Source organism: Benincasa hispida, chromosome 11 (assembly GCF_027475165.1).
Source record: "Benincasa hispida cultivar pf3 chromosome 11, pf3_genome.v1.1, whole genome shotgun sequence".
NCBI classification, from domain to species: domain Eukaryota; kingdom Viridiplantae; phylum Streptophyta; class Magnoliopsida; order Cucurbitales; family Cucurbitaceae; genus Benincasa; species Benincasa hispida.
In genome coordinates this window covers 40,519,255-40,534,982 of record NC_143488.1, presented here as the reverse complement: position 1 = coordinate 40,534,982, position 15,728 = coordinate 40,519,255, and the positions used below count along the sequence as shown (strand labels likewise).

Below are 15,728 nucleotides of genomic sequence, written 5' to 3'. Positions count from 1 at the left end.
CAAAATAAAATCTAACCCAATCCAACCCTTGCGGTTTGGGTTGGGTAGTCCGGGTAGGTTGGGTTACCGGGTTTTTTGAAAACCCCTAGTTGGTGGTGTCCATCTTCATTAGAGAAGTTTGAGATCGTTACCAATGGTGGAAGAGGAAAACTAGAAGAATCAACGAAAATGTGTTTTGATTACTTCTCTTCTTCCTCTGTTCTAGCATGCTTATGATTTTCTTTGAATGTTTATACTACAAATGCATATTTCATTTCACTGTTTTTGTTTCCATAAAAATCAATTGTCTAAATGCAAGGTGTTCACACGCTTCCACAAGAATTCGATTCATTCAATAACTTTTTTGATATCTAGCTTTGTGTAAATAAGATAAATTTCTAGAACTTGCATAACCAACTAAATCAAAATTTCATTTATTTCAATAAACAAACCCATATCAATCATTCTTTGAAGATAATAGAGTATATGCTTAATTCCGTTTCAATGTCTTTTTGTTGAAGAAAAACTATATCCTACTAATAAATTTACTGAAAATACAATATCTGGTCTTGTATTACTAGTACGATATATAAGTGTACCAATTGCACTAAGATATGGTAGTTCAGGACCAAGAAGTTCTTCATTATCATCTCGAGGTCGAAATATATCTTTCTTATCATCCAGTGAATGAACTTTTGTTGGTATGTTCAATGGATGTGCTTTGACTATATAAAACTTTTCAAAACTTTTTCTGTATAAGTTGATTAATGAACAAATATCCCATTTGCTAAATGTTCAATTTGCAAACCCCAAGCAAAACTTTATTTTCCCAAGATCTTTCATCTCAAATTCTTTCTTAAGATATTCTATTATCTTTAAAAGCTCTTCAAAGTCTCAATTATATTTAAGTCATCAACATATACAGTTATAATAGCAAATCCTGATTGTGATTTTTTTTTAATAAAAACACATGGAAATATTGGATTGTTTTGATATCATTCTTTCAACAAATATCCACTGAGGCAATTTTACCACATTCGTCCTCATTGTTTCAATCCATATTGCAATTTCTGTAACTTTATTGAATATAATTCCGAGGAATTTGATTTATATGTTCCAGGAACCTTAGACCCTTTTGGGATTCTCATATAAATATCATTATCAAGAGATCCATATAAATATGCTGTGACTACATCCATAAGATACACGTCCAGATTTTCATACACAATCAGACCAATTAAATATCTTAGTATAATTGCATCCACCACTGGAGAATACGTCTCCTCATAATCAATACTAGGTCTTTATGAAAAACCTTATGCAACTAGTCTTACTTTATATCTTGTGACCTCATTATTTTCATTTTTTTTCTTACAAATACCCATTTGTATCTCACAGGTTTGACACCTTCGGTGTTTAGACTACTGGTCCAAAAACCTGACATTTTGAAAGTGAGTTTAATTCTGCTTCGGTTGCTTTTTTCCACTGAAGTCATTCTTTTCTCTATCGAAATTCTTCAAAAAATTTTGGTTTAGAATCCTCATTTTCAGATATAATATCAAGTGCAACATTATATGCAAAAATGTTGCTAATAACTACAAGAGTTTAGTTCCATCTTTTTCCTGTTATGACACGGTTTATTGAAATTTCATTATTATCTTTATGTATTCCACCTTCATCATTAGTCATGTCATGAATTTCTTCATGGCTATTTACAATTTCAAACTAGTCTTCTTGATTATTAGTTATTTTTATTTTTCGAGGATTTTTATCTTTGGAACTCACTTGTCTACTACGCTTCTGGTCTGTTCCAGACTCATTAGTGACAATTCAATTTTCAATGGAATTTTTGCAGCTGGTATATATGATTTAGTTACTTTCTTTGCATCTATAAATGCATCTGGTAATTGATTTGCTATATTTTACAAATGAATTATTTTTTGAACTTCAAGTTTACATTAATCTGTATGGGGATCTAAATGAGATAATAACGATGGATTCCATGTAATTTATTTTTCCAATTTCTTGATTCCTCCCTCTAAGGTTGAAAAATTTGTCTTATTAAAATGAAAATCAACAAATCATGCAGTAAATACATCACCCGTAAAGGGTTCAACATATTTGATAATTGATGGATAATCTTATCCAATATATATTCCTAACCTTCTTTGAGGACCCATTTTGAAAGTGAGTTTAATTCTGCCTCGTTTGCTTTTTTCCACTGAAGCAATTCTTTTCTCTATCGACATTCTTCAAAAAATTTTGGTTTAGAATCCTCATTTTCAGATATAATATCAAGTGCAACATTATATGCAAAAATGTTGCTAATAACTACATGAGTTCAGTTCCATCGTTTTCCTATTATGACAAACTTTATTGAAATTTCATTATTATCTTTATGTATTCCACCTTCATCATTAGTCATGTCATGAATTTCTTCATGGGTATTTACAATTTCAAATAAGTCTTCTTGATTTTTAGTTATTTTTCTTTTTCGAGGATTTTTATCTTTGGAACTCACTGGTCTACCACGCTTCTTGCCTGTTCCAGACTCATTAGTGACAACTTGCTGTGTTGGGATATCAATTTTCAATGAAATTTTTGCAGCTGGTATATATGATTTAGTTACTTTCTTTGCATCTATAAATGCATCTGGTAATTGATTTGCTATATTTTACAAATGAATTATTTTTTGAACTTCAAGTTTACGTTAATCTGTACGGGGATCTAAATGAGACAATAACGATGGATTCCATGTAATTTATTTTTCCAACTTCTTGATTCCTCCCTTTAAGGTTGAAAAATTTTTCTTATTAAAATGAAAATCAACAAGTCATGCAGTAAATACATCACCTGTAAGGGGTTCAAGATATTTGATAATTGATGGAGAATCTTATCCAATATATATTCCTAACCTTCTTTGAGGACCCATCTTAGTACGTTGTGGTAGAGCAATTGGAATATATAATACACATCCAAAAATTCTCAAATGAAAAATATTTGACTCATGGCCGCAAGCTAATTGTAATGACATGTACTTATAATAAGATACTGGCCTAATGCATACAAGTGACGCTGCATGCAAAATAGCATGTCCCTATACAGATGTAGGAAGCTTAACTCTCATAAGCAATGGTCTAGCGCAATTAACTGCAAATGTTTTATGAATGATTCTGCTAAACCATTTTGTGTATGAACATGAGCTACAGAATGTTCAACACCTATCCAATTAACATACAATAACAATCAAAAGCTTATGATGTAAATTCACCAGCATTATCAAGATGGATGATCTTAATTGTATAATCAGGAAATTGTGCTCTTAACTTAATTATTTGAGCAAGTAATCTTCAAATGCAAGATTTCGACTTTATAATAAGCACATGTGTGACCGTCTGCTGGATGCGTCTATTAATACCATAAAATATTGAAATGGTCTACTTGGTGGGTTAATAGGTCCACATATATCACCATGAATTCGTTCTAAAAATACAGGTGATTTAGTCCCCACTTTGACTAGTGATGGTTTAATAATTAATTTGCCTTGAGAGCAAGCATCACATGATAATTCATTAGATTGAAGAATTTTCTAGCTCTTCAATGGATGTCGATTTGAGTTCTCAATAATTCTCCTCATCATTATAGATCCTAGATAGCCCAATCGATTATGTCAATTTGTAAATATGTCTGGATTCATGAATTTTAGGTTCATTATTGCATATGTTTCAATTACTCATATATGAGTATAATATAATCCAGAAGGTAAAGAAAACAATTCTTCCAATATACGTTTTTCATATTAGATAGTATATATGATAAAAAGATACTTCATATTATTCTTTTTATCAGTCTCAATATGATAACCATTACAACTTATATCTTTAAAACTAAGTAGATTTCTTTTTTATTGACTAGAGAACAATACATTGTCAATTGTAAATTTTGTTCCTCTAGTCAAAATAATATTTGTTTTTTCAAAACCTTCAATTAGGTTTGTAAAAGTTGATATTGTATTGACTTTTACTTCCAGCATTGTCAGTTTGAAAAAATATTTTCTGCTTGTAAATATTGTATGCGTAGTTGCACTGTCTGCCAGACATATATTTTCTTTACTCATTTTTTAGTCACCAAACATATGAAAATGATCCAGATATCTTTATTAAAAGAAAATAATTACAATAAGAAAAGCAACATTTGGAATATATAAAGATTAACATCTACTAAGAAGAAAAAAATATAGAGATGAATAAAAAAAAAACATTAAGTCTAGATATTTTCAAAGCTAAGTCAAAAGAAACACTTGATGTTTCATCAATTTTGTCGATTTTCTCTTCAGAAGATTCAAATAAGTTTGCCACATCCAAATATTTCATATGGGATGGGTAAAATATGTCATTACCCCGGTATGCAAAATTTTCTTTCACATTTTTCTTTTTTTACCTTCAGAGATGCTTGATAGAGATCAACTAAGTGTTTTGATGTACAGTAGATACGTGACAATGCCCAGTTATTCAGCATCGAAAGCATTTATTTTTAACACTTTTTGAACTCTTGTCTTGTGGAACTTTTTCTTTGTGATCATAATTTTGTGTGATTCTTTTAAAATTTGAATGAAATTAGTTGAGAATACCGTTTAAAACTTTTTTTTCAATATTGCTGCTACAGGAGCATATTTGAGACATAAAATGTAAAAAATGTCTTATCTAACATATCAACATCAATAATTTTCTCTCTGCATAACAACAATTTTGAACTGATTTTAAATAATGCAGAGTTGTAATCACTTACTGATTTGAAATCTTGTAGCCTCAAGTGCATCCACCCATAATGTGCTTTAGAAAGAATAACTGTTTTTTTTATGATCATACCTCTCTTTCAAAAATTTTTCACAAGATACGGGATATTTTATTATAAGATACTCCATTTTCAATCCCTCATGGAGATGATGACGAAGAAAAATTATAGCTTTTGCTTTGTCTTGATTGGATGTCTTATTTTCTTCTTTAATAATCTCTCCAAGATTCATAGCATCCAGATGGATTTAGGTATCAAGTACCCATGACAAATAAGTATTGTTGTTAATATCAAAGGTAGAAAATTCTAATTTTGTGAGATTTATCACGACAACACTATCATAAAATATTGTATTTATATTAAAATTTAATAGATAATAAATATGCAAAATAACGTTAAATTTATTAATTATAACGAAGAGGGAAAAACTGACATACCTTTAAGAACTACCTTTAACGAGGAAAACGATAGAGGCTCATGCTGATAACGTGTTGTGAACTTAAGGAGCACAATGGGGAACACTATACCAATAAAATCTAATATAATAAATATAATATAATATAATAATAAAATAAATAAATATTAAAATAAATTAAACATAATATAAATAAAAAATTAAAATAAATTAACAAAATATAAAATAAGAAATTGATCTAAATTCTCCACTTTCTCCAATTTTTATGGACTTTATATAATGTGTGTATCTTCCAAAACCCACAAAATATCACTATTTACATGCAATTTGGAAAGTAGGAGAGAATTACATGAATACTGATAATGTGTAATGTTGAGACACATAGAAAATATTTTGGGAAATGAAGGCATGACATATGATTAATGGGCAATAAGCATGAACATCTAATGATATCTATTATCATAATATTTATAATAAAATAAACTTTTATAACATAATTTTATATATAACTAAAAAAGACTTCTTTTGGAATCCCACGACATAAAAATTATAAAATATAAAATAAATAAAGGTTAAAATAATATTCTGGTCTATGTTTGATAAGTTTCATTATATTTTTAAATGTACAATTTTGATTCATGTATTTTGATTAAATTTTATAATAAGTCCATTCCGTTAATTTATTGTTATTTTTTTAAGAAAAAGTCTCCATTAACATTTTCTTTATAAATTGTGAAAATATATACACATAGTACTTTGTCATGCATACAAATTATTGTCGGAATATAAACGAAATTTAAAGATCTAAATTTAAGATTTATCAAAGTTCGACGATAATACACATATGCATGAGGTCCAATAAACATACCTTTCGATATGCAAGGCGTTCAAATATGAAAAAACACAAATCAATTCAAACATATATACAATCATACAATAATTTTTCTAACAAATTCTTAGGCATATATACCAAGAGTTGAATCATTTACACTAATACTGAATTCCAAAATATCTTATGGTTCAACAATTCAAAAGGAAAAAGCATATATATGAGAACGATCCTTAGGGAGTTTATTTATATTTGAAAATATGTTGAAAAAATGTCAAATTATTTATAAAAATAGTAAAAAAGATAATGATAGACTTCTATCGGTCTCTATCAAGGAAGATTACAATTTTACTATTTTATGTAAATAATTTTTCTTATGTTTCTGTTTTTTTTTTTTTTTAAATCTCCCTATTTTTAATAAGAGAAATATTTTAATAGATTATCTATTATCGATAATGTAATTGCTTTTTAAACTAAAATGAAAACTAATTAATTAAATTTCAAAATTACTACATCAGTTAACAAAAGATTCTTATGGAGTTATGACACCTTGTGAAAGGTCAATAAACTTAATTCATTAACCTATATTTAAATATAAAATTACTAAAATTAAGGTGTTACAAAGGGTGATAGAGAAAAATGAGATCATATATGATGGTAGACAACACAATTAAATGTGTGCTGTCTTGATTCTTTTGAGAAAATTAAGGTCGAGTAGAAAATTATCCTTTTACCTCTTCCATTTCCATGTTTCTGCCTAACAGCTTTCAAAATCCTTGACCCCAAATCATTCTAGAAATGGCTGAAAAAGATTTGTTTACTAAATTAAAAAAGAAAATTTTTTATCGATAAAAAAAAAATCAAATTATTTAAAAATATAAAAAGAATATTGATAAACACTGATAAACGTTGATACAAGTCTATTAGTGTCTATCACATAGTATCAATGATAGACTTCTATAATTTTCTATTACTGATAGATACTGATAGACTTATATCAGTCTCTATCAACTTTCATAAAAAAAAATTAAAATATGTTATTTTGAATAAATAGTTTCCCTTAATTATCTATTTTTGAAATTTTTCCTAAAAAAGTAAATATGACTCTCATCTAGGCTACTATAACTCATGAATTTAAGTTTATGAGGTTGATCGATCATTTAACATAATTGAAAATCATGAGATTCAAAAACCATGTATAGTTGAACGAGTAAAATGTATAAAAAATTCGATATCATCAAGACCTACAACCATTTTTTTTAAAAAAATCGATAGTCCAATTTTAATTAAATTGCTACGAACAAATTCTATGGAAATATCAACAAATTTTGTTAAAGATCCATAATGAATAAATTAAAAAACTTGTTATTGTTTATAATTTTTGTAATTTAGCTCAAATTTTGGATATATTTATATAAATGTTCTTTTGACTTTGGCCTAATTTAATTATTTTATGTGGTGAGACAATAGAAGTTGTCCATTTACTTAGTCTTTTGCGTTGAATTGGTAGGCGCCCCCATAGTTGATACCACATTATCCAATTGGCCACTACAATATAAATTTTCCCAAAAACCCCTCAACCAAAATCTCAATACAAAGATATTTCCTTAACAAAATATGAAGGATAGAAATGGAATTTCACATTCATATTAATTCATTATCATCTTCCAATCCACTTCCATAATTTTATTATAAAACCACATTTTGGTATGACTTTTGTGTATATGCTTTCATTTTCTCCTTAACACAAACAAGATTTTGTGCAAGTTTTGAAAGAAGAAGAAGAAAAAAGTTAAGACAATGGAGGGCTTAATTCCTTATCTTTTCCATGCAATGAAGAAGCAAAAGCCACGCCACAACTATAGAAGCCAATCCGTAGGTTCAAGCAGGAGCTACCATCTCTTGATCACCAATGACGAGTCATCGCACCGACGAACACGATCGGATTTTCAGCCACCAGCGTTGGAGTTCTCGGATCAACGATCGACACACGAGTTAATGCATTCCCGGAGCGTTAGCAAGGGTGCCTTTGGATCATCTACTAGACCAAGTTATGGATTTGAATCTGGCTTCTCTTCTTATCCTGGTCAAGTTACAAATAAGCCTACTTATTATGGTAATCCTCCTCCTCGTTGAAAGAAATAACAAAGTGTGTGGAGGATTATTATTTGAATCTTCAAGTGACATACCAATTTATTGATTTGTAAAATGTTCTTATTATTTTTTCATCTTTTAATTTGTTTGATTGTATCGTTGGGCGGTGAAGAATCAATGTGTAAAGTGGTGGATCTCCATGAAATATATGGTGTGAACAGCCATCTTTTATGACTGAAAATTGTACATCGATCTGTTTGAAATATATTCTTTTCTTAATTTAGTTTGAATAATGAAGCTACCATCCAAAATAATAAATATATTGGACAAAAAACTGATCTTTGTAAAATAATTAAATGGATCTCTCCTCCATCACTTCCTGCATATATTTTATATATGCTACATATTATTTGTGAATTTCTTTTGCAATATAACTGCTAGAGGACATTCGAGGGAAGGAATTAGTTATTATAGTGATAGATTATTATAATTGAGTTATAATAATTTATGTTTAGGGGTAGATTATTTTAGTTTGGGTAATAATATTATGTGTTTGAGGTGTAAACTAGTTTAGTTTGAGAAAGAAATAGTAAATAGTATAGCAAAAAATAAAAAAATGATGAATGTAAAATAATAAAAACTGTAATAAATAGTAAATATTGTACCAAATGAGGGTTTTGAAATAGTGTTGACTGTAGCTAATTAGGAGAATACAAAATAGTATTTATTGTAGCAAGAGATGATTATTATAATATTAGAATAGTCTTTGGTCCAAACACAACTTGTGTTGCGCGCTTGCTCATAAGGCATAAACAAAAGCATTATTTTGCATTATTTTGTAGCTTTACTTGTAAAATGTATAGAGGTGTTTGGGATTCAATTTGAAATGGATTGAGTGGACTATAATAGCCCATTCAACGTTTGAGGTGTTTGTTAAGAAAATGGGCATAAGCATTATTTTAACCTTTTGGCAACCCAACTCCACGACCAACTCTGCCGGTCACTCTGACAGCCAACTCTTACTAAGCTCACCTCAGACGTGACTAACTTTGACGACTACCTCTAACGGCGAACTCTATGATCACATATGTGACAAATTCATAGTGTTTAATAGTATTCTTTTATAGGAATTTAACATAAATAGAAAGTGTATAGTAAACCAAACCAACTTGTGTATAATAACACTTTTGAGAAAATGTAAACACGAATATTTTTATTTTAAACCATTTTTACAAAAATATTTAAATGATAATGATTTTTTGAAAAACATTTTTTTCTAACCAATTTAAACGTGCCCAAATTTATAACTTGTTTCATGGGTCTCATCAAAGTTTAAACAAGAAAACTAGTTATATATGAGGAAAAAAGTAATTCATAAAATTGAGCTAGATAATAAGATAAGAAATCCCAAGGAATATTTTACCTAAATTTAATTCATATAATGTCATAACTTATTCTAGTATATTGTGTGATCTCCTTGAGAAACAAGCTTGACTAACCTTTTTTTTTTTAACTGCTTTTGAATGATAACTCTACCATTATTTTAAAATCAGTCTTCCTTATTTGCATTTTATATTTAAAATAAATACTGTCAACTATACACATTAATATTCTTAGTTATTGATGGACATATAGAAAGGGTGTCGAATCCTCCCTTAGTCAATCAAATAGAATTTATAGAATACCAATCACAACTAGCTAGTAGTCTTAGTAGCAAAACTAGGTTGAATCACAGGGAGCCTATGATAAATTCTCTCTAAGATAAATTGACCTTTGGAAAGCAGTAAAAACAGGGGGTTTTGAATTTAGGTTGATAGGAAAACTAAATTGTTGGAAATTAAGATGCAGGAAAGTAGATGGAGAGAGAGAGTGATACATGAGATTATCTTTGCCGATTAAGAGATTGTTGGGTTATCTATAGATTAATTCATCGATTTTTTTATGCAAAGTTCATGGGTAAATTGATTATCAAGTCTACTTGACTATTTGAAAACGATAGATAGATTCTTTCTAGAAAACCAACACAGCGACATTCCTAAATTAACCAAGTATTGTCACGCAAGCCTATTTACTTAGTTAATTGCATTAAGCTCTTGGATTGATTAGAACATTAGATTAAATTGGTCATATCTAACCTAATGCATTCTCATTCCTTAGGTTTCATTATCTTTCTTTACTGGGTGACTTGGAAACGCTAGCAATCAAACCATAACTATAACTAAAACCTAGTTACTACTCAAATTAAGCATGTCGTCGTTATAATTACAGATAACTCTAACATGCATAACGTACAAACACAATCTATGCTTAAGACGACTAGTTTGTCATATTAATTGAACACAATTTGCATATAAATTAAGGCAACAAATATAAAACAAAAGGGAATCAGAAAACTCAAGAACATACATGAAAATCTCATAAATCCATAAAATGTCGCCCAACAAACCCCAACTTCAATGTTTGGACCTTTAGCCATTCATCAAAACATAAATCCTAATGCCATAATGTTCATTACAACTCAGTAATATAAGGAACCTCATGGGTTTTGGCCAAGAAAGCCAAAGTCGAACCAAAAGCTCTAAAAATCACTCAATAATTCACTCTCCACGAAACCCTAAGACTAAAGACTATTTATAAGAATTGCAGCAACGTCGTGGTGCTCTAGACTTGATGCGTGTGTGGTGTCTTTGCACTTTAAAATGATGCGTCTATTGTGAGCTACACAAGATTGAAGATGCGATATCAATATTGTACGTCTAGTTGCAGTAATCATGCGCTAATCACAAGGTTTCTAGTTAACAAGATTACGAGTTTCTCAAGATAAAACAAGATCGAACACGAGGATTTATACAAGAGTGATAGGTGAATGTGCGTATGCAGGGAAACAAATATTTTCAGAATAACTTCAAGTTCATGCGATTAACTAATTTACGTGATCTAATTATTTAAACTAACAAAGACGTCCTTGAGATAGATTATGAGAGTACTTAAGAGAAACAAAGTCTTAATGTGAAGAAAATATATAGAGAAAACAGGGTTTGGGGGAGATGAATACCGCATCACTAAGCTTATCATGAGAGTTTGTCCTGGCTCGCAACTTCCGGTTATTGCACACCTCTTGGTGGCCAGCCATACTTATCATATTTCTATGATGCACGAATGAGATTGTTATGAACACAAGGTTGTCTCTATTTCTAGAAATACTTCTGCTTTGCTTAATAAGATCCACAACTACTTTCCTTCTTAGGTACTTAGTCATAGCTACTTGACTAAATGAGTACTCATAGGCAAGCATTTTAATACTCGTGCATTAAGCAAACATGATAACTTCCACAGATTCTACTTAGATCATGATATTAATTTTCCCCCTTACCCTGTTAGAATTAGTTACTTATGACAACAGATAAAGTAAAAGTGATGATAGAGAAGATGATGAAAGCGGACATGATGATATTAAAATAGAAATATAGTTGTTGAATATACATTTGAGCAATCTCTTAAACAAAATGCAATATAACAACTAAAGAGGTAAAGATATAAGGTGGAGAGCAGTTGTTAGCAATCTCTTGCTTCAAATAGATGAATGTTGAGGCTGCTGGTGATATAATGGTTTGGTAAATGAAGAAGGCCCTCTTAGACTCTTACTCCGGTGAGACTTCGATGAAAAATAGGGGTGAAATACACATGGCTCTCGTGAAAATCTCAGTCCCTGGGTCTAAAAGTCCATCCTTTCTTCATGGCGTTAAGGCTCTATTTATAGAGTCATGCATTGACTATTGTTAGGATTTCCACTTTGATAAGTCATTATCGTCTGACACGGTAGGTACAGATGTTGGCACATAAATCATAATCAACATTCTAGATGCTTGTCAGAAGATTGTTGGTACCGGCATAGAGATCCTAAGCCATGCAGCCAATTGTTTGTTCGTCGGGCAAGGGTTTCGCGCATGCGACGAAGTCCTATGATCAATTTGTAAAATAGACACTTTGGCGCAACATAACTCATGATATGCGGTCAGCGGATATTTCTGAGATACTTTTGTGCAAGTTTAATATTTAGCATGAATTCTTAACAAAATTGATGCATATTCTTCTTATCTATCCTCATTATTCTAAGTAAAATACTATAATAACTTGTATTTCTACAAGTTATCAGGTGTGTCCGTCAATCTTTGGACACGTTGCCCTACAACCTCGTCTTTATCTTAGGTGTCGTACCGTAGCGCTGTTGAGCACTATTGCACTTCATGCTCGTGCATTCTTTGCTTTAGGCACTACGTGGCACCTTGCTGTCAGGGGTATTTTGGGTAATTTGGCCTCTTCTTGCCCAATTGATGTATTTAAGCTCCGTTTTGGCCCATTTCAGCACCATTTTGACTTTAACACCTTATTCTACCTCTTTGATGTCCGATATCTGTAAAATCAATAAATAACACACGTGAAACGAAGGAACGACCTTGAATTAGGCAGTACAAGATAACACATTTTTGGTGCTATCAGGTACATCATAGTTTTTTATTTTAACTTTTCTTATAAAAAGATAACTAAATATAAATTTATAAATCAATATTTATATATAAAAAAATCTTAAATTAATACAGATCATCTTGTTGAGAAAAATAAAAAATAAAAATAATATGAACTATATTAATTTAAAAGAAAATTCAGATGAATAAAAACAAATATATGTTATCCAAACATTTTCAAAAAATACTTGCAAAAAATAAACATGGTTATTTACGGATGTCAGTAGTATTGAACATCTATAATTTTAGGTATCTAAAGATTTCGATTATTTACATTTCCTAAGAACAAATAGCCCTTTAGACCTCGTTTGGTAGAAAATCATTTCGTTTTTTATTTTTAGTTTTTGAAAAGTAAGTTTATTTCTTCTCAATTTCTTATAATGATTTACATCTTACTTAAGTACAAGAATTGTATTCTTAGTAAAATTCTAAAATAAAAACTATATATATATATATATCAAATTTGGCTTCATTGGAAAAAAAATAGGTAAAAAAGTAAGAAATTTAAAGGTAGAAAAAGTATTTTTAAGCTTAATTTTCAAAAACTAAAAATCAAATGATTACCAATCAAGACTCTAGATTTTCGGTTTTTAGGTTTTTGAAAATTAACTCTATAAACACTATTTGCATCCTTATTGGTTTTTCTATTTTATTGTCTACATATTAGAAATGTTTGCAAGATCCGAGCCAAATTTTAAAAACTAAAAATGAAGTAATATTTAGGTCTTGTTTTTAACCATTTAGTTTTTAGATAATAGATTTTTGAAAATAAAGTCCATTAACATTTCATCATCAATTTGTCTTATGTGCTAGAACTTCCATGAATAGTACACATTCTCTCAATTACATAATCCATTTTTTTAAAAAAAATAAAACTTAAATAAATTATAATTTTAGAAGTTGAAAGGACGATAAATTATTTGGTGTTCAAGCCACCACAATAATGTGATGAATAGTTTTTCACTCTTTGATGATGAGAGAAAATTACCTCAAATTATCAAATGTGATTATTAGAAGAGACATACAAATTTTTGAATCCACATCTCACGATTATTACAATACAATCACATAACGACTTGCATGGAATAAACACCAAATAAAATTTTTAAAACCCTAAAATATGAATTTTTTAATCTTCTCCAAAGTTGAAACCACCCACTTGGATGAAAGCTTCCATGCAAAATAATCAAGTGGCAAAAGGAAAACAAAACTAGAGAACGTAAAGATTAGACAAATTGCCATTACCAGCCAGATGGAAGATAGATTCCTACATCATTTTCAAGTTTCAAAACCATAAACTAAAATGTGTACAAAATCTCAAACTTCCACACGAAATTAAAAGCACTGCATTAAATTTTTAGTAAATAAATGCCCTAAAAACAACCTCTTTCTCTTCTATAAATGGGAACCAATTAACAAACCAAACTTGAAACAAACAAAGGTAATAAACAAAAAAAAAAAAAAAAAGCACTAGAATATGAAGAACAAGAAGATTATTGTTGTGGTAGCACTAATGGCAATGATGCTGGTGACAACGTTTGCGGTGGATGACGAGTCGATGGATCTCGTGTCCGATGGCCGAGCTCAAACTGGTCAAGATATCAATAATGGATGCCCAAGAAAGATAAGGATGAAAGGAGGAGTGTTTAAGGAGGAAGAAAGAAGATGTCCAAGGATCTATATGGAATGCAAACATGACTCTGATTGCTTAGCTGATTGTGTTTGCCTACCCCAGGGAATTTGTGGTTAATGTTAATTATAACTCTCAAAACTATGCTGTTTTTGTATATATAAGTCTTTTGTCATAATGAGGATCACTCTCTATGTATGTGATCAGTATCACTTTCAACAATGTGCATAAATAAAATTTGTGTGATGTTCGGATATTATATTTTTGGACATTTTCAAAAGGATCAAAATAGATTGTTCAAAGCATCTCACAGCCACAACAATATGATTAGTCTCTTTATAAACGCGATACAAGTTTAAAATTTGTTTTTGTCATATAATAATTATTTGCTTCATGTTCGAAGTGCAATTTATTTTAATTTCTTCTTTTCTTTTTCTTGCTTTGGCACAACGACTTTTTATTTGTCGCTAAAGGGTTTTTGCGATGAACTTGTGTGTTTTAGGATTTTTTTTTTTTTTGTCGCTAAAACTATGTGTTGTAGTGATAGTGATTGGTATGTTAAGATTTTTATTAATATTTTTTTAGGAAAATTGTATTTTATGACAAATACATTTTCAAAAACCAAAGTCATGATTTCAACCTTTTTGTAATTGCTGGTATGACAATCATATAACAATCATATAGTAATCACATAAAAATCAGATAGCGATCAAATAGCAATAACATAGAAATCAGATAGCAATCAAATTTTCAGATGAAAGTTTTTTTACATGTTTGTAAAAAAGCAAAACCTACGGACACCACCTAATTTTCATATTTTTTTTAATAAAAATTGCAATTGCTCCTATTTTTTATTTATGAGTTCGAAGTTGATATTCTATTGTATTAATAAAGTTGATATAACTTACGATAAAAGTAACAAAATGTCACTGATGTGAATATAATATAAATTATAACAATTCAATAATTAAATGTAAAATTGATTGCTACTTATTCATTAAATATTTTTTTTGATTTTTGAATATTTATTATTTTTTTAAAAGTATCCATCAACATTAACATCAACATTTTATTCTTATATATTTTTATCGATATTTTTATAAAATTGAGACGGTGACATTTTCATTTATGTCATCATTTTAAACCTCGAAAGTAATTAAAGTGAAAACAGACCGTTACACCGCCACATTTTGGTTCTTAAAAATTTTCGCAATGATTTCAATTTCATCTTTTTATTACTAGAAAGGAAATCCCACTTTTATACTTTAAAATAAATTAATAATATTCACTTAACATAAGCCTTTATGATAACTTTTTATTTCAATTAAAAGCTCTCATATCAATAGATTTTTTTTCCTTTATGAAACTTTGTTTGCATGCACTAGATTAGTTGCATATTAATATTTAACTATTTGGATCATAAATTCAAATTTCTTAGCTCTTCATATGTGTGTAATATTT

At 29.4% G+C, this 15,728-nt stretch overlaps 1 protein-coding gene across 1 annotated transcript; it reads left to right on the top strand.

Moving 5' to 3' along the window:
• The first annotated feature begins 7,730 nt into the window (after nt 1–7,730).
• On the top strand, nt 7,731–8,352 carry LOC120091851 (beta-1,4-xylosidase). Its single transcript, XM_039050001.2, has one exon. It carries the CDS (start codon nt 7,818–7,820, stop codon nt 8,151–8,153), a length of 336 nt encoding a protein of 111 aa, XP_038905929.1. The 5' UTR covers nt 7,731–7,817; the 3' UTR covers nt 8,154–8,352.
• Nucleotides 8,353–15,728: the final 7,376 nt, after the last annotated feature.